At 43.7% G+C, this 26,075-nt stretch overlaps 1 protein-coding gene across 4 annotated transcripts in view; it reads right to left on the bottom strand.

Annotated features, from left to right (window-relative positions):
• Positions 1-24,345: 24,345 nt before the first annotated feature.
• Positions 24,346-26,075, bottom strand: part of ATE1 (arginyltransferase 1) — a 65,150-nt gene continuing 63,420 nt past the window's right edge. For all 4 annotated transcript variants that reach the window (XM_054277025.1, XM_054277027.1, XM_054277023.1 and 1 more), the window contains exon 12: positions 24,346-25,129. In XM_054277025.1, the coding sequence (XP_054133000.1) occupies positions 24,951-25,129 (179 nt within the window). In that variant the 3' untranslated portion in view covers positions 24,346-24,950. The remainder of the gene's footprint in view (positions 25,130-26,075) is intronic.

The following is a 26,075-nucleotide window of genomic DNA, read 5'->3' as shown; positions in this document are numbered from 1 at the left end:
CATCCAGCCCTGGCCCAAGCAGCTGATCAAACTCCATTTTCTTCAACCAATACTTGAAAATATTATAAATTTAAAGTCAACCAGCTGGCGAAATCCAAGCTTAGCCCTCAACATCTCCACATTTTCTCCCCCAAGCGCTCCACCCAGAGGGAGTCTAAGCCTGGTGGGAGATGCTCCACAACTTTCCTGCTGAGTGAGCCAAAGCAAACAGGGAAAGGGGAGCTTTCAGAGCCCTCCCCACGAGCCTTGCGTAAGGCAAACAGAAACAGGTCTTTCTACACACCTAAAAATCTTGCTTTTCAGACTTTCTGCTATTCTTTCTTGCCCTTGATTCATTTCACGCTCCAAGTGATGCTGGCAGGCAGAAATGTTAGTTTAGCTGTCATACCCTGCAGGAAAAAATAAAAAGAAAGAGGCAGAGTGGTTCGTTTTCTCTACTCAAGACACATAAAACTTGCCACAGACAAAGCTTTAAAAATAAAGGAGAGGACAAAGCTTTATTCATGGATTCATATTTATTCACTGCCATTAACTGAATTCAGTGAGAAGCAGAGAAGTTCATTTTCTAGAGCAAACCCTTCAAAGCCTGGGCAAAATCTGACAGGACAAAACAATCTCAGATTTCAGTAGCTTTGTAAGGGACACCATTGCATCTTCATTTGTTGATCCTACTCCTTTTGTGCACCTTCACACACACATTCTGTGCTCCTCCTTGGCTACTTGGCTTTAGAGGCTCTCGATCTACTGAAACCTCAAATAAAACAAACAGAATTTAGGTGTAGTCTAAGATAAACATAAATCTCTCAGAGAAGGTGGGGTTTGCATGCTGAGAAACAAAACATGCTGTGTCTCATCCTTCTCGGCTCCCTTTAATAGGATGCTAATAAAATATAAAGAGATGGGAGGCAGAGAATTGAAGGGTATTTCTGGTGAGCCAAAGAGAGAGCAGAAGACATCTCTTACTGCATCTCAAACCTCATGATCATGACCATTCCTGGAAGAAGATCTGGCACTGCAGTTCCTTGTACTGCCTTCCCATGCCCTCATAAGGTTCATGAAGCTTCCTTGATGAAAAAGCATCATGAATTCACTTTATAATTGATACTAATATAGGTCCTGTGTAGAGATTTTCCTTTGATGTGTGTTTTTTTCTGGGTGACTGGTCTTTGTGAATAACTCTTGAGCAATGTTGCCCTCCAAATGCGGATTTTGGTTTTTAAGCTACAGTACATTGCAAATTAACCCAGTGGAATTCACAAGGGGCTTACAGGAGATGTCAGAAGCAGAGCTATTGTATCTGGGCTGATTTATGACCATCTTTAAGGCTCCACCTTGGCTGCACTTAGCTCAGGGAAACCTGCTGTAGCAGGGAATCAGACAAAGATGGGAACAGAAACCAAAAAAACAAGAGTTGAGACCTAACCTTGTTTGATACATTTTACTCCCCACAAAATCAAATAACAAAATGTGCATATGTGGAGGATCCTTTTACTTGTAATTGCTTTGCAGGGTCAGCAGCACCATCTGGGACTGATAGTGAGTAAAAGCTTTTGAGGATAACAAATTTTGCACTAAGCAGACACTGCCAAAAGATACAAGAATTGGTATTTCAACCCCTCCAAGTGCTCAGTGGGATGGACAAATTATCTGTATGAAAATAGCACCTGAACCATAAGTCACTTTTTCCATCAATATCCACAAGACCTTTCCAAGAGAAATCAAAACAAGCATCAACCTGTGACCTGCATGAAGGACCACTTGGCAAAGCAGAGGGTGGAGGACTCAGTAAGGGGATCCTAATTCCCTGTGAAGGCCAACACCACATCTCCCCTCCTATATTTAATTGAATCAGCTTTGTTTTCCATGAGAGGTTTCACACTGACTCCTCATGGAAGGCTCCATGTTCCTGAGCCCACACTCCAGGGCACGGTGGAGCTGTGCCAGGAGAGAGCAGCAGAGAGAGGGGGAATTGAATAATGCCTTCCTGGGACAAAGGCCAAGATTGATTCCTTACCCTGGCCAAAAGGCAGGAAGGAAACTCACTGTTACCCCAGTGGGCATGGGCACCCCTGGGGATGTGGCACTTCTGCCTCTGAGGGGACCAAACCAGGATGCCACAGTGTGCCACACAAATTCCAGCTCACTTGCTCAGGGATGCATGTAAGTGCTGGTCAATTCACAGAGTTTTCTCCTAAAAAAAAATACAGTAATGTTCATCTAAACCCTGATTTAATTTCAAATCCAAGCAATGTAGCGGGAGAACAAAGGGCACCTTCATGGTCCAAGTACTGGGCAAACTCTCCCAGATCAATGGTTCAAGGAAGAATTAATTCCCTTTCTCTATCTATAGCCCCACAGAGGACACCTATGGGAGCTCAAATTGGAGGGAAGTGTTGCATTATGTGTGTATTTTTAAGGGACATTTGTTTGCTGCCATGCTGCTCCTTTAAGGCACCATGGATGAAAGAAATACAAAGAAAGCTTTAGTCCAAATGGACTCTTGAGTTCACAGAATGTGTCATATGTACATTACTATTTTAAGGCTTATGTTTTTCCTTAAATAAATTGCCCTGTGGGAAAAGCTGGCTGCAAGTCAACAGCACAGAAACCTAATTTTAACTCCAATGAATACAACTATTTACAAGGCCCCCTTTCTGCAAAGGAAAAGCCCTGCCACTGCTGGCAGTTTTGATGTGATATGAACACATATTTCTAAGACATTCAAATGGACTGGGCTTAACAAAATACAGTGTTTTTACTCATGCATCTTTAATGTTCAAACTGTTCTTGGCAGCTCCCAGTCAGAAGCACTGTCATTCAGAAGAAGAGAATGACAGACATTAATATGGAAACATTCAAGCTCTTAACTGAGCCGGAACAGTAATTATGCCATCCAATTTTATTTTTGAAGAGTATTGACCTTGGTCTGCACGAGCAGAAAAAGATCCAAAAGACAAAGATATAAAGAAGTGTTTAGAGGAAGAGAAATAGAGGTTTTCTGGGCCTTGCAGAGCATCAGAACCCTTGTTTGAAACTAAAAATATCATTTCAGGGGCTACCAGGGGATTCATGGCATGACACAACAGTGAATCAAGTCTTTACTACAGGAAACACCAAAGCTCTGCAAACACTGTGCTGACACATCAAGGAAACAGCCATCCAGAGGGGAATTCAGCACTGCACAACCTACACCAGGCTTCCCCTAAATATAAATAAATTATAGCAACATGTGCTGCCTACGCTGCTCCCAGATGCTGGAAGTGCAAAGAGCAAGAATGAGGAGCAAGGCTGGCAGGGAAAATCTGTTCTGAAATTCCACATTCAGTGAGTGCGAAGGGGGAACAGCTTTTAGTGAAACAGCTCACAGCACTCTGAGAGATGGGGAACAGCAACAGGGAATGCTGGAGCTGAAAATCCAAATTTTCACAGTCACAGGTAGAAGGAAGGGCCATAACCCCTTGCAGACAATGAAACTGTGCTTTATTACAGCTATAAAAGGGTGCAAGTCTTTTTTCTGAGACAATAAACAGATGGTTGTCTTATGCTCAGAGGCAAATGGGATCAGGTTCTTTAGTGCAGCCATTGGATGCTGATGATATGATAAATTATGGTGTATTTGCAGGAGGGTTTGGCCAGCCAGGGCTGAATCCCAGTGAAGCAGAACCTTCTGCAGCATCAGTGTCCATCACACTCTCCTTAACAAGAGGAGGGGGGACAAGGGGCAGGGGCATCCAACATGCAAAAGTAGCAAGGAAAAAATATCAAAAAACACCAGAAAGATTATTGAAATTTGACTTTGATCACCTTTATGATCTCCACTACATTGCCTGTTCACAGTCCATGAAGTATCTCAGCTCACCCCTGCAACCCAGCTCTGAATGACAGCTAGTGGCTTTTTTAGTCAGTACCAAGGGGGAAAAATGCCTGAATTGGGCATTTGCAAACATTCTGCTCTGTCTGTGGCTCTAGTGACTGACACTCACTTATAAACCATGAGGATAAACCCACAAGGTAAAACAAATGGAATTTTCCCTCTGTGGGTGCATCTGCTACTGCATATGTGTGTGTGCTCACAGTGATGCAGCAGAAATCTCTGTCAGGATCTGAATTATGTTTCCAAGTTGCAGCACACATTAATTTGTCAGGATTTGGAAGCAGGCACTCGTCTTGTCTAGACTAGACTATCGTAACTCCCTGACAAATGGCATTTTTTCCAGCTGCTTAAACAGCCTCCACAAAAGTCCTGTCTCCTTGTGCTGAGAGAAACTTGAAAACACTTCTGTCTCTCCCCATTTTCTTCACCTTTAATCTTGCAGTTTACAGACAGCCACTTGAAATTGCATATGTGTACAAGAGAATCACCAGGAGCCCTAAAACTGGATATCTTTGTGCCTGCAGCACAGAAACAGCAGCATTTCCCTGGAGGACACCATTCATGCATTTAACATGATTAAGGATTTCCAGGATTGCAGCCTGAAGATGCAGCTTGTGCACAGACTTGTTTTTAAACCCATACACCCAAAGAGACTCAGGAACTGTTGCTCAGGGAGGCTGTTGTGGCACAGCAAGGCTGAGTGAGAAGAATAATAAAATCAAAGAAGGGACAGAGTCAAAACTGAGACTTACTGACCTAAAATTTTTGGGAGCCCCAGCCATAGCATGGTGCAAGTTATCACTTTTTGGATCTACTCAGCTACTCCTGCTCTTTGCCAGCTCCCTGGGGAGTTGGTGGCATCCTCCAGGCAAAGCATTTCCAAGGCATCCTGGGCAGGGTTTGGATGCAGGATGTGAGCAGAAGTCAATTTTCATGTCTGGAAGTCTCTCTGGAAAGGTTTCAAGTCACTGCCTTTTTTTACCCCAGACTGTCCTATCTTGGCAACCTCCAGGGAGTTTGAATAAATTCCTCATCATTTATTAATTCAAATGCATTCTTCACCTTGATGTGCAGCCCCAGTGAAGGCTTCTCTGAATTCCTAACTTCCTTTGAAGACATATCTCTGTAATCAGCCTAAAAAGTTTCCTGACTCCTCCACGAGATGACAAACTTCTTAAATCAGCATTTCTGTCTGAGATCTCCATTGCAGCAAAGCTGGAAGGGAAAAGTCTTTGCAAGCACTCCGGGAGCTTCCCATGCTATAGGAATGCAGTCACCCTTTTTTTTTTAATAGAAAAACCATACCAGAAACAAACAAAACAGAGCTTCATCTTCTAGTAGGTGTTTAAAAGTACAAAAAGAAATACAGACAGAAAAGGGGGTGAAGAGGAAGAAACAACATAGAATTTTGAGAGTTTGAAGTTTCAGGGTGGCGAGCATTACTGCCTTTTGATGAAAGAAAACAAGTTTATTTGTCTGTAAGATGGTACTCAACAATGCTACAGCAGTTTTTCACAAAAGTTTTTTCCCCCAAAATCCCAGTTCTTAATATGATTTGGATTTGCTTTGTTCATCAAGTAATTCTTTATTGCTGTCAAAGAGCAGATTCTGCAGGAGCTGGAGGGAAGCAGTATTTCTAGGGAATGGGCATCTAGCACCCTGCATAAAGCACCACTAAAGTTGCAGTGCTGTGCAGAGCATCATAAAAATGTTTGTTTGGAAAGGACCTAAAAGATCACCCATTTTTCTGGGGATGGAAGGGCAAAAATCCCATGTCAGAGACAGTGTATCTGCCTTTCCTGCTCCTGAAAAACACTGTGCTCCAGACAGGAAAGATTCTGCAGACAGGCACAGAGGAAAAAAAAGGGGAAAAGAAGGGGAAAAGAAGGGAAAAAGGGAAAAAGGGAAAAAGGGAAAAAGGGAAAAAGGGAAAAAGGGAAAAAGGGAAAAAGGGAAAAAGGGAAAAAGGGAAAAAGGGAAAAAGGGAAAAAGGGAAAAAGGGAAAAGAAATAAAAGGAAGAGGGAAAAAAGGAAAAGGGAAAAAAAGGAAAGATTTTAAGAATGGAGCTTTAACACCTGCTTGTCTGTGCCAGTTTCCTTTTTCCCCATCTCCCCTTGCCTGCATTTGGACACTTCTATTCTCCTCCTTGGCTCCTTGGCACGCATCCCGAGATAGGCAGGATGGGGACGGTAATTGGGGATATCCCTCTTTTGATGTGCTGGCAATTAAATCCCCCATGAATAGCGGAGAGGAGGAGGCACGGGTGTCCCTTGAAGGGGGTGCGGTGCCATTGCCGTGTGAAATGCAGAGGGCACAGCCCCAGCCCTTTGTGCGGCTCAGGAGCCCATGGGGGGAGGATGCTCAGCAGGTCATGAGAAAACCCTCAGTGTGCTCCTGCACATTGCAAATGCTGGGTCTGCAGGGACTCGGGACGTGGCTGCACCGGGGCAGAATGTCGCAGCTGGCCATTGGTCTCGGTGCAGGGAAGGCTCAGACCCTCAATATGAGTGTTCAGCAAGTTCCGTTTATTGAAGAGACCATCAGACACTTATACAGCAAGTAATAAACTCGTGAATATTCTGTAATTTGCACCGCCCATTGGCCACACTACAACGTCAGCTCTTCCCCATTCCTTAGGGGTTACATCTCTCTTTTCTCATGTCTCTTTCACTATTTGTTATCATACTACAGCTAAGCCCAAAGACATGCTATCTTGCAGGTGCAAGACTTAGAATTAGCCACAGCCTTGTACTTTTCCAATTCTTAGCTAGTCTCCCAACAGGAGAAGCCCCAGCCGGAATTTGGGGCAGAACAGCTCTGTGCTGCCATCAGGGCTGATTAAACTGTTATTTCTATCCATCAGCTCGCTGACTCCTTTGCACTCATTATTCAATCACCATCCCGACAGGTTTTGGCTTACTTTTAAAGCAGCAGTTAAGAACATACCCTGAAACAATGTGTTCAATTAACTGAAAGAACGCATTCACTCTAAAATTCACTCTTTTTTTTACATCCAGTCTTATTAACACGTCCAAGAAGAAAACAAACTACCTGTGATTCTCCCCACCTTCAAAAGCTGTAATACAAAGGATTAGAGGAGTGTTAGCAAATCCTGATGCTTTCTTAAATATAACAGAGGTTTACAGAACTAAGGAAGACATAGGGCCAACTTCCACATTGAAGGAATGGGAGGGAAATGGGAGAGAAATAGAGCAAGGAATATGGGTAGGGAAATGCAGAGGATTGTTAGCCAGTTTCCACAAGGTGGTCTCTAAGTGTCCATCCAAACCCAGAGCTGCTCTTTGGGTGTTCATCAGAACCCAGAGCTACTCCAAGGGGACAGTCACAGCTGCCAAACCCCTGAGGTGGCTTTAAGTCAACACCAAGCAAAGCTGCTTGTATAGAAAGAGACAATTCACTTAGCAGGCAAAGGGGAAAAAAAAGTATTTGTTCAATTCTATAAGGATTGCAGCGTTTGGGCTTTTAAAGGTACATTAGCACTCTTATAGGAACAAGTGTTTACTTTTGCTGTCCACCTCATTTTCTCCATTACTGAAGATCCCCAGAGTCTTATCTAGACCCCAGTGGGTTTATACATTAACTCTCAACATTTCATTTTAAGGCAGAGTTTTAAGAAGCCTCTCCACTCCTTGTATACCAAACCCAGGGCCATGAAGGAATGTGTGAAAAAACTTTGCTTCACAAAGACAACATATTCCTGCTTCCTGACCTATGAATTTGAACAAAATCCCATGTTGCATTTTGCTATAGTAAATTCTTTAAACTGTTGGGAAAAGGACCACTTTCTTTGAAGCATTGCTTTTCCAATGCTACCCAGGTTTTTAAAGTCAAAAGCAGCCAAGTGCTACTTTCCAAAGCAGTTGCAATGCAAAATTTATGTTAGAACTGTCATTCAGGATCAGCACAACCTAAATTAAAATCAATGCAATCAGACTACTTGATTCATATGCTATTGAACACCAGAAATGTAACATTCAATAATTTCATGTATGTACCATGACATTCAAATAAAGCACATTGTCCATGAGACCAGTGTCTAGAAAAATCACTGCAAATCCCAGTATTTGGTAACCTATTATTCCCATTTCATATTTCCTTCCTTCCCTTAAATCATTTACAAGTAGTCCAATAGTCAACAAACAGGAAATTTACAGATTACAAAACCAACCTGCTATTCTGCATAACATGTTATCCATCAACCTGTTTAAAAACAGCAGGAAAATAATTCCTTATGACCTCATTTTCTATATCCAAAGTGACAGGCTTGTTGGCCTATGCCCTACAACCTACCTAAATTTTTCCTCTCAAGTATTGCCAAGGAGGTGTTCATACTTTTCCAAAAGTGAACATCTCAAGCCTCTGACTGCAAGGCTTCATGCTCTGGTTAAATAAAATTAGAAATCCAGCCTAAAAGAAATCAAACACGTCACAGACATCTAGACATGATATTCCATTACCGAAATTACTTGGAAATGCTGCAGTTTGATGCTGTGGTTTCCTTCATTTGATTTAAAATTACCTTAAGGATGTTAATCATCTCACAGCAGTAAATCCAGAGGGTTTCCAGAAAAGCTGGAACTCTTTGTCCACGCTGATTTGGAACTCCAGGGGATTAGGAGGAAAATAGGAAGGAAAATGAAGGAGAATCATTTAAACCAGTCTTTGAAGGTCACAATGCCTCAGAATCTGTAATTAACACCTCCAGTGGGAATCAGCAGTGAGGATTCACCTGGGCATGGTTCAGGCTGCTTTACCTGGATTCAGGTGTGGTATTTATTGACTCAGAGCATCACCTGAGGGCTACAGCTGAGCCTGCCCCCCCAAAAGGGGCTCACAAGCCTCAGGTGAAGCAGAGTGCCTGCCCTTGATGGGGGTGAAGCATCTCCCATGGCTGAGCTGGGCACAGTGATCATGGAGTGGGCAAAATCCTCAGGTGCTGCTCCTGGTCACACTGGATGGAGCAGGACATCCCTGTGGAATGATGGAGCAGGAGATCCCACTGGAATGATGGAGCAGGACATCCCACAGGACTGACGGAGCAGGACATCCCCCTGGAATGCTGGAGCAGGACATCCCATGGGGCTGATGGAGGAGGACATCCCTGTGGATTGATGGAGCAGGAGATCCCTCTGGAATGATGGAGCAGGACATCCCTGTGGATTGATGGAGCAGGAGATCCCTCTGGACCCCAGTGCACCATAACCCCCTCCCCAGCAGCTGAGGTGCTGCAGCTCATTCCTCACACACTTTTATCCCACAGCAAAGGCAAACAATAAGATTTGCTGAAACACCTCAGTGCAGACCAGGCTGGGATGAATTGCACCGTTCCAGCAGCAGAGGTGAGCTTGTTCCCAAATCCCTGCTGACCCAGGGACATTGGATGGTGTGCTGGAGCCCTGGCTCCCTGTGAGCCAGCCTGTATGGTCTGTGAGTGTGGGACTTCCCTGTCACATCTGTCCCACATCTGGGGGGTCACAGCCACACAGGAGTGGCAAAGGCTCCCACTATTGCATCTCCTAAAGAAAACAAGTTTGGACTCAGCCACGTGGACTCAGACTGCCAAGGAACTGGAGTTTCCTGAGTAGAAACACTTGTGCAAGCAGTGGAAGCAAGAACTGAGTCTGACTTCACAGCTCACCAGGAGAGAAATAAAGAGGAGAAAAGGAAAGTAAAATTTCTTCCTATCTCACAAGGGAAAAGGGAAAAGAAGTGGATGATGTGCTACTGCCAGGGTTAATGAGCTCTAGCTCATGGCATGAGGGGCAGGAGAGAAAAACCCAGAGTTAGAAGACACAGAGTGAGCTGTGGCTCCAGAGGGAGTGGAGCTGCCCCATGGGAGCAAGGCCCACTGAGAAAACTGCCCAGCACAGCCAGCTCTCCAGGAGAGAATAAATAACTAAAAAAATTAAAAATAGTCACTTTCAATCCACTTCCAAGAATTGGATTGAAAGAAGTCCCTTTAAAACTCAGTTAAAGAAGTCCCTTTAAAACTCAGTTAAATCAAGTGCATCTCCTCCTTGGCTCGTAAGTTCTGGGCAATGAAAACAGCGTTGTCATGTAAAATGGACTGTGTTTACATCTACATAACAGTGGTGTTTTACATACAAAACGTCAAGAAAAACACAAGAAGTGAGAAAAGGATATTGTCCACACTCTACCAATAGCAGGTGGCCACCTGACATTTCTGGAAATACATTTAATTGCACCTAATGCATTAAAAAGGCCTCGAGCTTGTTGTGTTTGTGACTGGGCCTCCCCTATAGAGGCATAAACCTCCCCAGTTTGCAGCCATTCAGCAGAAAAGAGCCACAGCACAGCTAAACTGGCTTGTGCTCATTCCTGCCGACCTCACAGGGAGAATAAATACATTGAACATCAAGAGGAGTCCAGGTATTACTCCAAGCAGGCTCTATATAATTACTAAAAATAGATGCTATGGAAAATCCCTGTGCTTGAAGGCCCTGCAGCTTTGGGCCACATTCCAGAGGCTGTCACAGCTGACAATGTGCACGTTTGTTCAGCAGCACAGGCCACACTGAGCTGATTGGGGACATTGTAATGTATGTTTTACTAATGAATTTACTGCTGGCCCTGCCAAATCAGCGAGTTTATTTGGGCACATTCCTGCAGATTGCACATCCACTTGGAGCAGAAAGGGAATTCTTCACTTCTGCGGCGCTGTGGAATAAAGGGGATGTGTTCTCCCCGTCAAGGAGCACGTTTGGCACGCTGAACAAGGCTCTTGAAGGCTTTGAGGAGGGCCCACTGCAGCATGATCAGAGTCTCTTGCATTTTGGAATGGACTCCTTGGGGGAGAAATTTTATACAACAGAATTTTTTCTGTTGTATATCCTAGATAATCTCTGGGGGGAATAATAGAAAAAAATCTTTTTTGCTCACAAGAAAATGTGTTTGGAGCCCAGTGTTGTGTTGTGTCCATTAAGGAGGCAGGAAAGAGGGTTCTTTTCATGCTCCTGCCCATCACTGCCCTCTTCTTCCAGCTGTGGATAAAAGGTGATTGTGTCACTGAGGCTGCATTGGGAGCTCTGTACTGGGGCTCTCCCACCTTCATCCCTTTCCAAACCCCTCTCCATCTCCTCTGATGGCCGCAGCCTGGCATTGAACAAAGCAGGGAAGCTCCCATTGCTCCTCTCACCTGTGCTACAGACAGGAAAATCCAGAAGCATCTGTGTGAGCAGGGATGAGCAGAGCAGGGATCTGCATTTACAGCGCTGCTGCATTCCCTCTCAGGGCTCCCAGAGCCCAGCCAAGAGAGAAAACACAAATATGATCAGGCTGGGAGAGAAGTCCGCATTTCCAAGCGAAAACTTGTCCTGTAGGCACAGTGCAAGCAGGGGAGAAAATCTCATTTCATACAATTTGTCACTCTCCTTTGATTAAGTCTTAAGTTTTCCACATTTTCCACCCTCTGTGCTTCTCCATCCCCGTCTCCCCTTCCACAATCCCCAGATTGTGCTTTTAAACAACAATACCCCATCTGAAAGGCTATTATGCAGATCCATGAATACATAATTCAAAAATCCAGCTACCACAACAGCCTCCCTTAACTTTTTTAACCCCATTGTGGGCCGGGTGGCGACGCTCAGCTGCGGCAGCCCGACGGGGAAACGCGACACACGCAGGTTTTCCCACAGCCTTTCACCCCTTCCCCAGGCTAATCCCATTGAGAGCACAATCCAGCCGCAGCACAATGCAGGGATCCCCACTGAGGGCTGGGGACTGGCCACAGCTCAGCCAGCCCGTGCCAGGGGGATGCCCTGCCATGGTTTGGGGTTTGGGGGGGCAGGAAGAGCCCCTGAGCTGGGATCCGAGTCTGGCCGAGGATGGTGGAGGCTCTGAGTGAGTTTGGATGGGAGAAAGGTTCATTTGTGACTGCAGAAATGTCTGCTGTGAAATGAAAGACCAGAAAAACCCTACTGAGTAAATGTCCCAGTGCTCACGGTGGTTTGTTTCTGCCTGATATTTCCCAATAAATGTCCCAGTGTGCACAATGGTTTGTTTCTGCCCGTTGTCTTCCTCCTGCCTTTTTAGAGAACACTGAAAAACAAGGGTTTATAATCAGCACCCTCACACCTCCAAACCAAAAGCAGTTCCCCATGCCAGGGGGATGCCCTGACGTGGTTTGGGGTTTGGGGTTTTTGGGGGCAGGAAGAGCCCCTGAGCAGGGATCCAAGTCTGGCTGAGGATGGTGGAGTTGCTGCATGAGTTTGGATGGGAGAAAGGTTCATTTGTGACTGCAAAAATGTCTGCTGTGAAGTGAAACACCAGAAAAACCTTACTGAGTAAATATCCCAGTGCTCACAGGGGTTTGTTTCTGCCCGTTGTCTTCCTTCTGTCTTTTTAGAGAACTCTGAAAAGCAAGGCTTTATAATCAGCATCCACACACCTGCAAACCAGAAGCAGTTCTTGCAGGGTAGCTGAGTGTATTTTGTATTTTGTCACCCAGCTGGAATCTGGCTCTGCACAAATCTGCCCCCCTGTTAACTCTCCCAACAACCCAAACACATCCTCAGTGTCTGTGGAACAGCCCCTCTCATTTAGCCCCTAAATGACAATTTCTGATGAATGCAAGCCCAGTTTAGTGTGCTCAGTATTTTGCAGGGGTTTCCCAGGCAGCTCCATTCTCTGGAGAGCAAACAGTCATCCCAAGGTAATTCTGGCATTTAAATTAAACCACACAGTAGCTGTGAGCCTTTTTTGCCCATTTCCAGACAACTGCAGTCAAAGGCAGCACAGCCACTCTGTGCCCTGTAAAGATCCCACACAAGAGAATGGGATAACCAACTCTTCAGCCAGTGGATTAACAGATTGTGAAAAGCCCGTCTCTAAAATTCACCACAAGCATTTCTAATGATCCATGGACTGATTTTTATTAAGTTTCCCACAAAGGTGAATTAGTGTCTTTCACTATGGCAACAGCAATAAAAGGATGTAGAATGAATCCTAAAAGTCCTGGCTGCTGGGGAAATTGGTTGACATTCTGCAAAGCTATTCAAGCAGGAAAGGGTTTCAGTGTGTGCTCTTCCCCCAGGTTGGTGGCTCCCATCATGTGCCAGCCCTGGGATGGGACAGGAAGAGTCCATCTTGGAAACTCAGTCACAGAACTGCAGAATAATTGAGGTGGGAAAGCAGGACTTTCAGAGGTCCAGCTCCCTGTAATCCAAACATTCCCACTCAACTGTGTTTTTCATTCATAAAAATTCTCTTGCAATTTCTCCTCAAGCTTCACCTTATCTGTCATTTTCTTGGTAGAGCAAAAAAAGCTTGGGCTTTACCCCACCCTGCAGCACCCACAGTGGTTCTTTGCACTTACAATCCCTTAATGGAATCACGGAATCACTAAGGCTGGAAAAGCTCTCTAAGATCATCAAGTCCACCCATCAACCCAGCACTGCCAAGTCCACCACTGTCCCATGTCCCCAGGTGCCACATCCACATGGTTTTACAATCCCTCCAGGGATGGGGATTCCACCACTGCCCTGGGCAGTTGTGCCAGGCCTGGAAAAACCTTTCCATGAAGAAATTTGTCTCAAAATCCACCCTGAGCCTGCCCAGGCCCAGCCTGAGGCCGTTCCCTCTGCTCCTGTCCCTGTTCCCTGGGATAAGATCCCAAATCCCCCCCGGCTGTGCCCTCCTGGCAGGAGCTGTGCAGAGCCACAAGGGCCCCTGAGCCTCCTTTGCTCCAGGTGAGCCCTGCCCAGCTCCTCAGGGATTCTCCAGGCCCTTCCCAGCTCCCTCAGGAATTCTCCAGGCCCTTCCCAGCTCCATTCCCTTCCCTGGACACGCTCCAGCCCCTCCATGTCTTTGCCTGAGGTTGTCAGAGTTCCTGGTGGGGCTGATTGAATATCGTCCCCTGGTTTTTTCAGGAGGAGGAATGGTGCATCCGAGGGATTAAGGGGCTCAGCACATTCCTGGTGTCAGGCTTGGCCTGAACACAGCAAAATGGAGAATCACAGGAGCTCTGGGGAGCCCTCACTGCCAAAGGGGAACACGAGCTGCTCCGTCAGAGCAAGGGGAATCCAAGCTGCTCCATCAGAGCAAGCACCAGCAGCAAGGAGGGACCAAAGCAGGGAGAAGGAGCTGCAAGGAGTGCTTGAGGTCACAGCCTGAGAGCCCTAATCAATAAAAATAAATGGTAATCCTCCCCCAAGGAAATGTTCTGTACCTTTCAATCTTGTTTTGTCTGGAGTTGATCTAAGCAGAGGGGAAAGGCATTGACTCCTGTGACTTCTATTTACTGAAATGCTCTGTGCACTGACTGTCTTAGCCCATCTTATGTTCCTTGAAATTCCTCCAGTTTGATAAATGATTTGTGAAGTGGGCCGGCATCACTTCTTCCTTCTGCAGCACTATCAACAGAATTTGCTCTTAAAGCACAGATCCCCCCAACAGGGGGAAGGAAACCTTCCAGGATAGCAGCTGCACACTGCATATGTGCCGTGTTTATGGAAAGAGTAAACACGGAAAACAGACGCATTTGGTTTTAATTCACTTTGACTGACCCAAGGAGTCCTCCCCAGAGATAATACTCAGGTCAGCACATAAATTTTCAAGTAAGTGTGCATGATTTTCGCTGCATGTTCAAAAAGCCAGGAAGATGTGTGGGGAAGGATTTCTGAGTACAGACACTGACACCCAAAACTGGTTTTATTTGTGGGCTAATTCACTGTCAGGACCCAGGACACCCCTCTGGTTGTCCTGAGCAGCCCAGACCCCTGCCAGGAGTCTCAGAGACTCTGGTATAGAGCCCAAAATGCCTGTGATTTTGATTATGACCCATGGAGCAAGTTACCAACCCTAGATGAAGATCTGCAAGCCATGACAAATTAAGTAGAATGATAGTGAAGTTATCATGAGGTGAAAAAGTAGATTTTGGGGTTTTTAGAATGGGGGTTCAGGGAGGCAAGATGGAGGGGTCTGGGGGTGTCCAGCCTTTCTCCTTCTTCTTCTTTGCCTCCATCTTCTGCTGTGATGTTGGCACTGTTAGATTGGTTTAGAGTAGAAGCTCACTGTCTAACATAGGTGATAGGTATTGGAAAGTAATTGTAAATATTGTACATGTAGTTTTTAGTATAAAGACATAACACTGCCCTGGGGGCAGGCAGAGTGTCTCTGTCTGAGCAGAGCAGACCTTGGCCGGACAGGAGAAATAATTTTATAGATAAGGTACAATAATCAACCTTGAGACCGAGAAATGAAGAGTTCTGACTCTTTCTTCAAGCACTGGGCAGGGAAAAGAGACTTTGCAACTTTTCTTGGGGTCACTGTGAGCAGCAGAGGCCCCAACAATTCACCAGCCATGGCAGCAGCTCTGGCCATGGCACAGCCCAGCCCGTGTGGAACCTGCTCCTGCAGGCAGAGGCACCTCGTGCCACCAGAGGCAAGAGCCAGGGGCTCAGACACAACACCTGGAATAATCTCCTGCCCTGCACAGAGCCCCAGTGCAGCCAAGAGATGAAATCACAGGCTCAGGTATCATTCAACGCCGCTATCGCAACCTGAGCCGCGATTGCAGCTTCTGGGAAAGCGCTCCCACTTCTCCCACCCAGCCAACTTCCAGGTACATTGGAGGCACTCTGTCACAGAAGAGCAAATTTTATATTAGTTTTATTTTATATTAGTCCTTTGTAGAAACAAAAATCTGGAAGCAGGTGCCAGAACACAGTCCTTTTAATTATAACCAAATTGTTGAGATGTTTTACGTCCTCTGCTGCAAGGCTGGACCTCACTGTGGTGTCCTGGCTCTCCTGGAGTCCACCTCATCAAAACATTCCTTGTGGGCTTTGCCTTAAACATCTGTTTATGTGTTCTGCTGAGCCCAAGCCCTGCAAGACAACTGCTCCTTTTCTTGATGATGGTGGCAGTTTCAGTGCTTTTAAAAAGACACTTAAGTGGCCCCTAATTGTTTGAAATTTGAAAATCTCAAATTCACTTCTAACAGAGATGTAGCTGGAAGCACAGGAGGACAGCCCTCATGGCCACCAATTTATCCTAATTCTCCAAATTCAAGCCAACTGCTCTCAGGATTATTCCACTGTGGAGGTGATATTGATGAAACTCAGCCAAATATGAGGGCAAAATCCCTTTTTTCAATTAGACATTTTTTTTTCACATCTCCAAAACAGAGTTCCACCATGCGACAGCATCTTGAATTAATTGAGCCATGGGCAATCCTGATTCTTTTTTGTGTACTATGAAATGTAGGAAACACAGATGCTGCCTGTTTAAACTGTCAAACAAATTTCCTGATGGTAGCTCTCGTGTCTGCTGCAGACTTGTTGCTTTAAAAAATGTTGTGGATGCAAAGTCGGAACATGTGTGCAAAATATTCCAAGCTACAAACATTAGAATCATCAGAAACTTGGTGAAGGTTTGGACCAACTCTAACAGATTCAGATTTTACCATTTTCTGTTTAAACACAGCCACACTTGACTGTGAAAAACCTCCTCACCCAAAACTTGCACAGAACTGCAGGCAGCTAAGCAAATGGTTGGCACATAAAAAGCTCTCCATTTTTCTTAGCTCAATTCAACAAAAACAATACTGCAGGTAATTTATGGCCCTCCCTTACCTCTACAATCCTTGAAAAACAGGAGGATTAACTCGGTGAGAGCGTTGTGAAATCTCAGGTAATGTATCTAACGGCCAGATACCATCTCTCCACACACATTTCCATAGGTGGAATTGCTGAGCAGCGTGCCAAGCATGAGATCCTGCTGGACCTGACACACCAAAGGGAGCAGGGCAGGTGTGCAGCAGGAAAAGGGACAAAGCCACAGGTGAAAACCCTCAGAAAAGGGTGAAATCATGATAGATGTGGTTATTTTACCAAGCTTGTGATGTCAGAGGTAACACAATTAAGACAAACTTATATTGAGCTTATAAATTTATGTTCCACTCTATTTCAACATTTTTTTGGAGGACAAGTGTTTACAGCTTGGCTATAGGACATGGCTGTGTCTCGATCCAGAGGATTTTTATTTCCAGTAAAAACAAGATGTATAGACAATTATTAGCTGTATTTTTAGTACCACCAGAAGGTTCAGGAGATTGTAAACCTGATTTTACTTACTATAAAATACAATAATGAACATTGGTACAGAGAGGTTTGGGAGGAATCCCAGATGTTGGCTGGAAGAGGAACAGGGGAACCGCTTTCTTCTTATGTCAGAGTCAAACTTCTTATTAAATATCCAACTATTAATGTCAGAATTGACCTTTTTATTGAATTCCCAGCTATTTCTACACATCACCAGTGACTGCAGGACTTCCAATGAGGATGAACTGCTGGCTTTTAAAGCCACAATGTCACTTCTGCTTGATGCAGAGTAATAAAAAATGAACATGCTCAGTGGAGCCCATTCATGAGGAGCCTGGTGAAGGCCAGATCTGGGTGAATTTGGCTTCCCTGACCTCACTTTTGGGAAAAGTGGAGTCACTTCTAAAGGCCTCAACAAATACAGAAGGGGAGGAAAGCACTCCCATATTACAGCGACCTGAGGAGGTCGCTTGGGGAGAGAAGGACGAGAATCTTGTTTCTTGATCAGAAGGCTGAATTTATTGATATATGTTATATAATACATTATACTAAATAGAATAAAGAGAGAAGTTGCAGAGGTTTGCTAAGCTAAGAATAGAATAGAAAGAATCTATAACAAAGTTGTGTCTAGGGACTCTGTCCCCAGCTTGCTCCTGTGATTGGCTTTTAATTATAAACACATGGAACAGGAACTAATCACAGGTGCATCTTATTGTATTTTACAGCAGCTGATAATCATTGTTTACATTCTCTTTCTGGGGCCTTAGCTTCCCAGAAGATGAACAAATTTGAAAGAAAGAATTTCTGTGAAAAAATGTCTGCGACACTCCCACTCAGCAGCCTGGATTTTAATCTCTTACCTGGCACAGGGTGACACTCAGGGAGAGGGGCTCAGTGATGTTGGAAAGTTCAAAACACTTTGGAGAACCAGCAAATTGCAAACCAAGGTGCCCATGGGGAGAGCCATGACATTGAGAAGCTGCAGCTCCGAGGCACTTTTGGATCAATGTGCAGAGTGCTGCTCGTGGGGCTCAACGGAACAATCACAGCCCTCCTGCTGCTTGCCTGCGGTTTGTCCCACAATCAATAGAATTGTCCCCTGCAAATGTCACCGTGCTCCTGCTCTGCCAGGTCACTCTGCAAGGCAAGGAAAGCACACAGCACCGGGCTGAACGTGCTCCTGAGCTCCTGGCACTGACCAGTGTCTGCCTTCCTAAGGGGTCTGAAGGACTGGGAGATGTGCACAAGAAAAACTGAGGGCACAACAGCAAAGAGGAAACGCAAAGGGAGTGTGGATGGAGAAGCAGCTGTTTAAAAGCATCAGAATATTCAGGCATACAAAATGCATTCCTCTCTGCATCTGGGAGGTGTGTTTTGACAACTCCTTTGGACTGATTTGGTTTTCTAAAGAGAGTTCTGTCTTTTCAGGAATGTCCATTTTTAATTTTAGCAAATCTCATCTTTCTATTTAATTGTTCTATTGTTCTAATTTTTCGATTTAATTGTTCTGCTTTTCCTCCACAGTGTAAACACTAACTATTCTTATTTTACAATACAAGGCAACCAAAGAAAAATATAGATTTAATGTATTAAAATCTGACCAAAAGAAGATGCAGAAGCCCCAATACTGCACTGGATTCCTGGAATATCTCCATCCCATTAAACTGGAAGAACACAGGATGAAAACTTCCTGGACACAGGAGGTTTGAGGGGATCACCTGGGCTGATTTGAGGTGAGGGGTGTCAGGAATGACCCAAGCCCAGGTTGGATTGAGCAGCCTGGTCTCATGGCAGATGTCCCTGTCCAGGAAAAGCAGTTTTACATTCCCTTTAGCACAGCCAGCTCAGGAAGGAGAATGCTCAGCACATCTGGGATTTTATGGACTGCAAAAATGTCAGGGATGAGGACAATCTCAATTTGAGGACACACAGAGCAGCTGCTGCAGCCAGGCCTCCTCCAGGTTTCTGGGTGCTACAATACTGTATCTGGATGAAAAATAATAATTAATTTAAAATTGGCAGCCTTGCTTTTTCAGCTGATGTGTCTTTGCTTTCACCTTGAGCAACAGGGACAAATGTAGTCACAAAACAAATGGATTGCAGTGCCCTTCATGCAATGAGGTGTTGCAGTCTCCTGAGCTCTGACTTCACTATTAGAAACCTTATTTTGACATCATTTAACTCCCTGCAGAGGTGAGAAGGAAATCCTGCTATCAAAATAAGGTTAAGAATGAAAGAGGAATATGGATGGAGCAGAAGAATAATGCACATTAGACATTGTGAATGGTTTGGGTGGAACATGGAAATAAACAGCACCAAAAGCATTTGGGGCAGGTAAATTTGCCAACTGATCCCTCTGTAATTGTCCTATGGATCTTGTTTTCAGTAATTTACTGGTACTAGAACATATCTAACAAATTCAGCATTAAAAAATCCAGATCATTTGTCGTGAAACAGCTTTTAATCCAAATTTTTAATATTTTTATACTTCATTTAACTAAAACACCACTGAACTTCATCAGCCCCACCTAAAAATTATTTTTTTTTTCTGATGGACCCCAATTTAAAGCAGAGGAAAAAAATTAAACTCAGAGTGAGATGTTAATAGGAGAGACTCGGAAAATTTGGGTACTCAGACAAAAAGTAAGTTTAATGCTGCAATGACCTGCACAGGCTGGAAATGCCATCTGGTGGTTGCAGGTTCAGAGCAGCTAAGGAGAGAAAAATTCTGTTTGCTGGGACAGCGAGGGTTGGATCTCCACCATATTTTACTGAAGTGTGGTAAATAAACAGCAAAGAGTGATCTGTGTTAAACAGAAAAATCAGTCAGAATAGTGATTGTAATTTTGAAAAACTTCAACATTTATTTGCCAATGTAAAACACTGAAGCAATTATTGCTTCGATTACAGGAGCAGCTGGCACTAGGGCAAAAAAGTGGATCAGTGGGACAATATTTAAGAAAGGTCAATGAATTATCTTAAACCCACGAATTTTGGAAAGGTAATTGGGATTTGTTAATTTAGAAAAAACTCAGCAGGGTGAGCTGGCACCATCAGGAAGGTTTGGTGCTGCTGCAAAGAGGAACCTCAGGGGTGGCTCTGCAAGGACAACACCAACCAAAGCAGGGTCACTGCATCCTATGGATGAAAATTAGATAGAGGATATTAAAACTGGCAATATTTCAGTATTTGTTGTACAGAATTGGTCCCAGGAGCTGTGTGAGAGATGAATGCTCACAGTGAGGGATCCTCTCGGGGTGGTGGATGTGTCCTTGCTCTGCCCCAGCCTGGAGCAGACGGGGGAGAAGCAACAAACACGTCTTGAAAGCCCCATCCAGCCCCCATTCCCTGCTCCTGTGCAGACATGGAGTGAGAATTCCAAGGGAATTCACGTGATTTCATCCCTTAACTTGCTGCCACAAATGCAGTGCATTTATTAATTTATTTTCCTGTTCCACAATGCCCCATTGATTCTTCCTGGGCAATGACAATCAGATGTCACAGACAAAGGGAAATGAATGAAATCTGACACATTTATTTAAGCCTGCAGCGGACTAAATTATAAATAAATCCTGCTTTTTCTGCAGCACAAAGGTTGCAGACTGACTGTCCCTGTGGACCCTGCTCTCTTCTCACTGCTTAACAGACTTTCCAACACTTTCTTTTGTCCTGATAGCAATCTCTCAGCAGGGCTTTTGGCAGACACATGTATTATGTGTCAAAACTGAAGTGGAAATAACTGATGGGAAGTACAAAAATCTGATGGGAATAGTTCTAATAAGGAAATGAATAAACATCAAAACAGTAAAACATAACCAGAAAGAATCCAGCCAGAAAGCTTCTGAGCTGCTACTTGTCTGAGATCAGCAGCAAGGGCATTTTCAGAGTTCAGATTGTTCTGTATTAGTACAGAGAGCATTAATATATGCTGAACTCAGGCTTACATGTTAACTTAATTAATTTCCATTCTTATTTTAATGCTGTTAGAAAACAAAGCTCTCACTTTGAGATGAGCTTTAACTGTACTACAAAATGTATATAGTAGATTAATTTCTAGAACACTTTTAGAAACCCACTGACCACAATTAGCTACATTTAGGATGAGTTACTATTGTACATCTGCTCCTACCATCCATCACTGTGACTAACTTAAAAAAACTGAAATAATTTGGAAAATGCAAAGGTAATTCAGCATTTTACACTCAGTGTGACTGAAGGTGCAGCTCTATAAATATATTGGTAGAAGATGTGGCTACAAAATGCTTTGGGAAATGTTGGTGATTCTCTGACAAGTGAAGATTTCTGCCCTGAAAATTGCCTCCAGCCTTCCAAACGCAGAGAGACATTGAGGCTTGGGTGGAGATTCTGAGGAGAGCACAAAATCGTGTCTGGGGGATTATCTGGGAGAACCAGGATGAGAAGGAACTCAGAAACATTGGCTGATGAGGCTGGAGCCTCAGAGTGATCACCTGGCAAAGAAATCCACAGAATCTGAAAAAGACTGAGGGATGTGGAGCCCACAGGAGCGATGGAGCAGAAAAAGTGCCACCAACATTTCAAGCCGTGCTGGTGCTGGGCTGTGAGAAAAGCCTCCTTCAGGGATGCAGAATTAGCTGGAATTCTGCCTCATGCAGTCACAAATGATGCAATGTTTGTTACATTAATGTTAATGTTTAGTTATCTTTATGCACACAACCCAAATTTCTGTGTTGCTGGTTTGACTCCATAATTCAGGGACAGGTTTTTGTTCAACCAAGCTGAACTCAAATAAATCGCTGGTCCTCTCTAGTCTCCATTTGTGAAAAGTCTCTTTATTTTATTTTATTCTACTCAGAAAAGAAGCATCAATTATATTTCATGCGGTCTCTTCATTAATCTGGCTGGCTGGAACTGAAACTTCATTCCAAAACAGGTCATGTGTTTTGGACATGATTTTAAACTTGCAAGTTCTCTCTTCTAAAGGCTGCTACCCTTTGATGGATTCTTTGATTTTGCTGTTCACTGGACACTTGGTCAACCTCCAGGATAATGAAATTCCTACAAACTAATGCAGAAATTACATTCAGAGCTGTTATTTCTTATAATAATTCACAGAGACTGGAAATAACTTTATTTTCCACACTTGCAAGTCAAACAGGCCTGCTAAAAAGCAATTACAAACTCAACATGCAGGTTTTGAATTTACTGACACGTGTTGATGCTGGACATGTGTAAGTTTCCCATTTCTTTCCAACTAAAACAAAAAATGACATTTTTTAGCACTGGTCACAACTCTGCATTTTCTTACCACCATTTTATGCTCATTTATCAACAGATGACAGAACAAGGCAACCTTACATTGGAGATGGACTCTCACAAACCAGCTACAGACAAAAAAAACCTTTTATAAAATAGTTTGTGCTAAGTTAAATATCTCTAAATTCAGTAATTGTCAATTACAATATATTAAATAATATTGTAATAGTGGTGAATTTTCAGCTCCACTGAAGTCACAGGCAAAATTTACAGAACTTCATCCTCAGCCTCCGTCTCCCTTCCAAAAACAGGGATAGAAACATCAGTCCTCAAAAATACTGCCCCAGCTTCCTTCTAAAATAACACTAAAGTGAGTCAGATCTCAGCAAACCACAGGAGATGAACTCAGTTTGGAGTTAATCTCGGTGCTGCCTGGTTTTGCTGTTTAATACAAATCCATATTTGAGTAGAGCAGGAGCCCAGTGTGCCGTGGTGCTGCAGTCCCAGGGGGCTCACAAGGTCAAAGCACCATTTCAGACTCACAGGAAATGCTCATTTACCCCCAGCGCCCACACCAAGGACAACCTCAAGCTGTGCTCAGGTTTTAGGCTGATACTTCTCTCCCTTTCCTTTAACTGCAGTCCTTACGAGCTCCCCAAGAGAAACAGCATCAGATAGAAGTCTAATCCAAGGCATATCAGTGACAAATATGGGCACAAAGAGATGGAACCCTCAGTGGGGACGCTAAGTCTGCTCCCTTGAAACTGAACTGAAATTTTAACTTCTCCAGGAGCTCATCATTAAATGGCTTTGATAACCTTTAAGATTTTGCAATTCATAGTGAAACTCCTCAGTGCTTTTTAACCGGTTTTGTATCACATAAAAAGGTTTTCTCGTTTATTTTGGTTGCAAGCCATATGGGTATCACCACTTTCCAGCACACTGTGTAGGCAGAAAGTGTTACACTGTTTAACAGAGTGGTAAAAGCATTTTCTCCACAGAAAGGAATTCTTCATAATGATCTTCATGAGGATTATTCAGTGCTTCTCCCCATGGCAGGAGGCTGAGGTAAGGCATGGACAAACCAGAAGGAACAGTGCAAAGAAACCTCTCAGTACCAGGCCACAGATAAACACACAGCAGATATGATGCTGACGTGAATGACCATTCTGGGAGCAGATCAATACTGCACAGCCCAATTAATAAAACATAAAATGACTTTTTAAAGTTGCTATTGAAGCTGGACTATCAATAATATTGCAATATACACTAATTTCATATCAAACAGATATGAAAAACAAAGTTAAACCTGCATTGCACTTGATTCCCCAATTCTTACATCTGCTCCACATAAAAATTAATGATTAATAATAGTGGCCAAGTGTTTAAAATTAAATCAATGAATCCACGAATGACAGGAGATGTAACCCTCACAGGGTAAAACTGAATTTGTTTCCTTTCTGGGGGAAAACCACCCACACATCCTTGAATAAGAATCTTTGTTCAAAGGCTAACAGGAAACTCCAAGTGGATTCAAGGTAAATACCAGCCCCTGTAATCCAAGAAGATAAGAAGCACAAATGCATTGGTAATGTTACAATGTTGTAATACATTACTGAATTATACAACAGTGTTATTTCCCCAAATTCCTCCAACTTATATGACTTAATGGGGACACAGACAACGCTCATATATGAGATAATAAAGTGCTTTCATAAAGGATCACAACTTCCTGTGTTTCCAACAGAAGTATTTACTAAAATGTTATTAAAAGTGTTAACCCATGAGCTGCTGCACCAGAAACAAAACAGTCAGTAAAAAAGCTGGAATATGGTATTTAATTCCTGTACAATTCTACAGAAAAAAAAGCACCTGCAACAAAACCCAGCAGTGGTACCTTATGTCTTGTTGTTGTTAGCATAGTTCTGAAATGTGCACTGAGAGCTGCAGGATAAACCTCCCGAGCTCTATTTCACATTAGCCACGTGCATTGAAATACCCACTCTTGTTAGACAAAGGATAAGGCTTATACCAAAAACCACTGTGCCACTTGGCTGCATATCTTTGGTATATTTATAGTGCAACTATTCTGCTTCTTCTCTGAAGGGAAAAGTTTTCCAAAGCACTGCATCCCCTGCCACTGAGAACCTACCACGAACTCCTACACTCACTGGGACCTCTGACACTGACTTACTGCTTTAAACAAATGAAGAATGTGCAGTGAAAATAATTCCTTCCCGTTTTTTAAACACACTGCTGAAATAAAATGGTATCATGCTGGAAAGTAATAGCACATTTCAGTCCTCTTGCAAGATTTTAGGAGCATACAAATGTGAGCACAAATTTCACAGCAATTTTTAACAACAGATACCCAAGGTGCTATTTGAAAACATCTGTAACTTAATGATTCTTGATCTAGATTTAGCCAACCTTCATCTCTACAAAAAAACAACAAAAAAAGACACCTGTTCTTCATTTTGCTTAGATACTTAGAATTATTCATAATGCATAGAAAGGCTAGAACTACTTAATTAAAATATACTGCAAGCGTGTTTTTCTAAACTTATATTGCTAAAGCCTTGCTGTAAGATTTACTGGAGCTGGCCTTTACACACAGCACCATGTATTGACACAAGCCTGGCTATATACCTGTGTTTCAGCCTGTCTGAGTGGGCACACCAGCACACGACTATGGTACACATCACCCAGGGGCAGTGCAATGAAATGTGGAGCCACTGAAATGCCATCTCGTGGGGCCTCAGCTCCTGAACAGCAGCATTCTCTCTGAGCAGGTCTGTCCCACCAGGCTGGCATATTGCTGGACACTGGCTTCATCACTGGGCCCCTTCCTCCTCTTCTTGTACACGCTGTAAGGCATCACGGTTCTCTTGTGCAGCACCCTCACCCTGCCCAGCTCCTTCAGGCGACCTTCATCGACTGCAGAGGCAACCAGAACACACAAAATGTTATTTACAGCACCTTAATTTATGCCCCTAACTTCAATATGCATAATGAGAGCTGCATGAAGGAAGAAAAGTCATCTGCAGATAGATGGAAGCTGAGGTGAGCTGCAGAGAGTTCTTGGATCGTGGCTGGCACCAGACCCAGCCTGCAAAGGAACTGTGGCTGCAGAGTGTGGAGAGGCAAATCCTGCATCACATGTTTATCATGGTGATGGATGGCATTTCTGAAAACACCTCTTCTGCTGTATTTAAAAATCCACATTCATTTAGTGCTCCTAAATGCCAGAAGTCAAACTCCATCCGGGAAAAACTCAAACAGAATTGACCAGGGGAGACTTGTCATTACAGAACCCCCTGCAAAAGCCACCACACCAGCTGGGACAAAGGTACTAAAACCAGCAGGAAACCTCAGGCTGCTTCCTTAGGTAAGCATCAGGCAATAAACCACATTCCCAGGGGAAACTCCCTGCCCTCCAGCCCCAATCTGCTTTTCCCTCAGTTATACTGATTGTGAGTTTCATTCTAGGGGTTACATGTCCTTACCTAAATCTGATCCCTGAGCTCTGCGGATCAACAGGGTGAGCAGTGCAAGCACTCCCTGGGTGGGTACGACACAATTCCTTTTCAAAGATACACACACCACAATTAAACCTTATTTCCTTCACATACAGACCCCTTGTGCCTTAATTTATCCAGAATCATACACATAAGAGTGTCATTGAACAAGTTAAAACTTCCTTATTTTTATTAATCTCATTGATGCTCCTACTGCTGAACAATAATATCACATAGCTGCTGTGTGTCAGAAAAATGTGCACTACAGTGCTAGAAAAGTCTTTAAAGAAACTTACAGAACGTGCCACACATCTGAGGCCACTGCTGGATAAATTAGTAAAATTATTACAAAATAATAGGAAAAG

Source organism: Melozone crissalis, unplaced genomic scaffold (assembly GCF_028551555.1).
Source record: "Melozone crissalis strain CALT ecotype California unplaced genomic scaffold, PUWL_Pcris_2 ptg000019l_1, whole genome shotgun sequence".
In the NCBI taxonomy this organism is placed as follows: Eukaryota; Metazoa; Chordata; class Aves; order Passeriformes; family Passerellidae; genus Melozone; species Melozone crissalis.
Note: the sequence above shows the minus strand (reverse complement) of the source record. Positions and strands in the feature narration are given on the sequence as shown.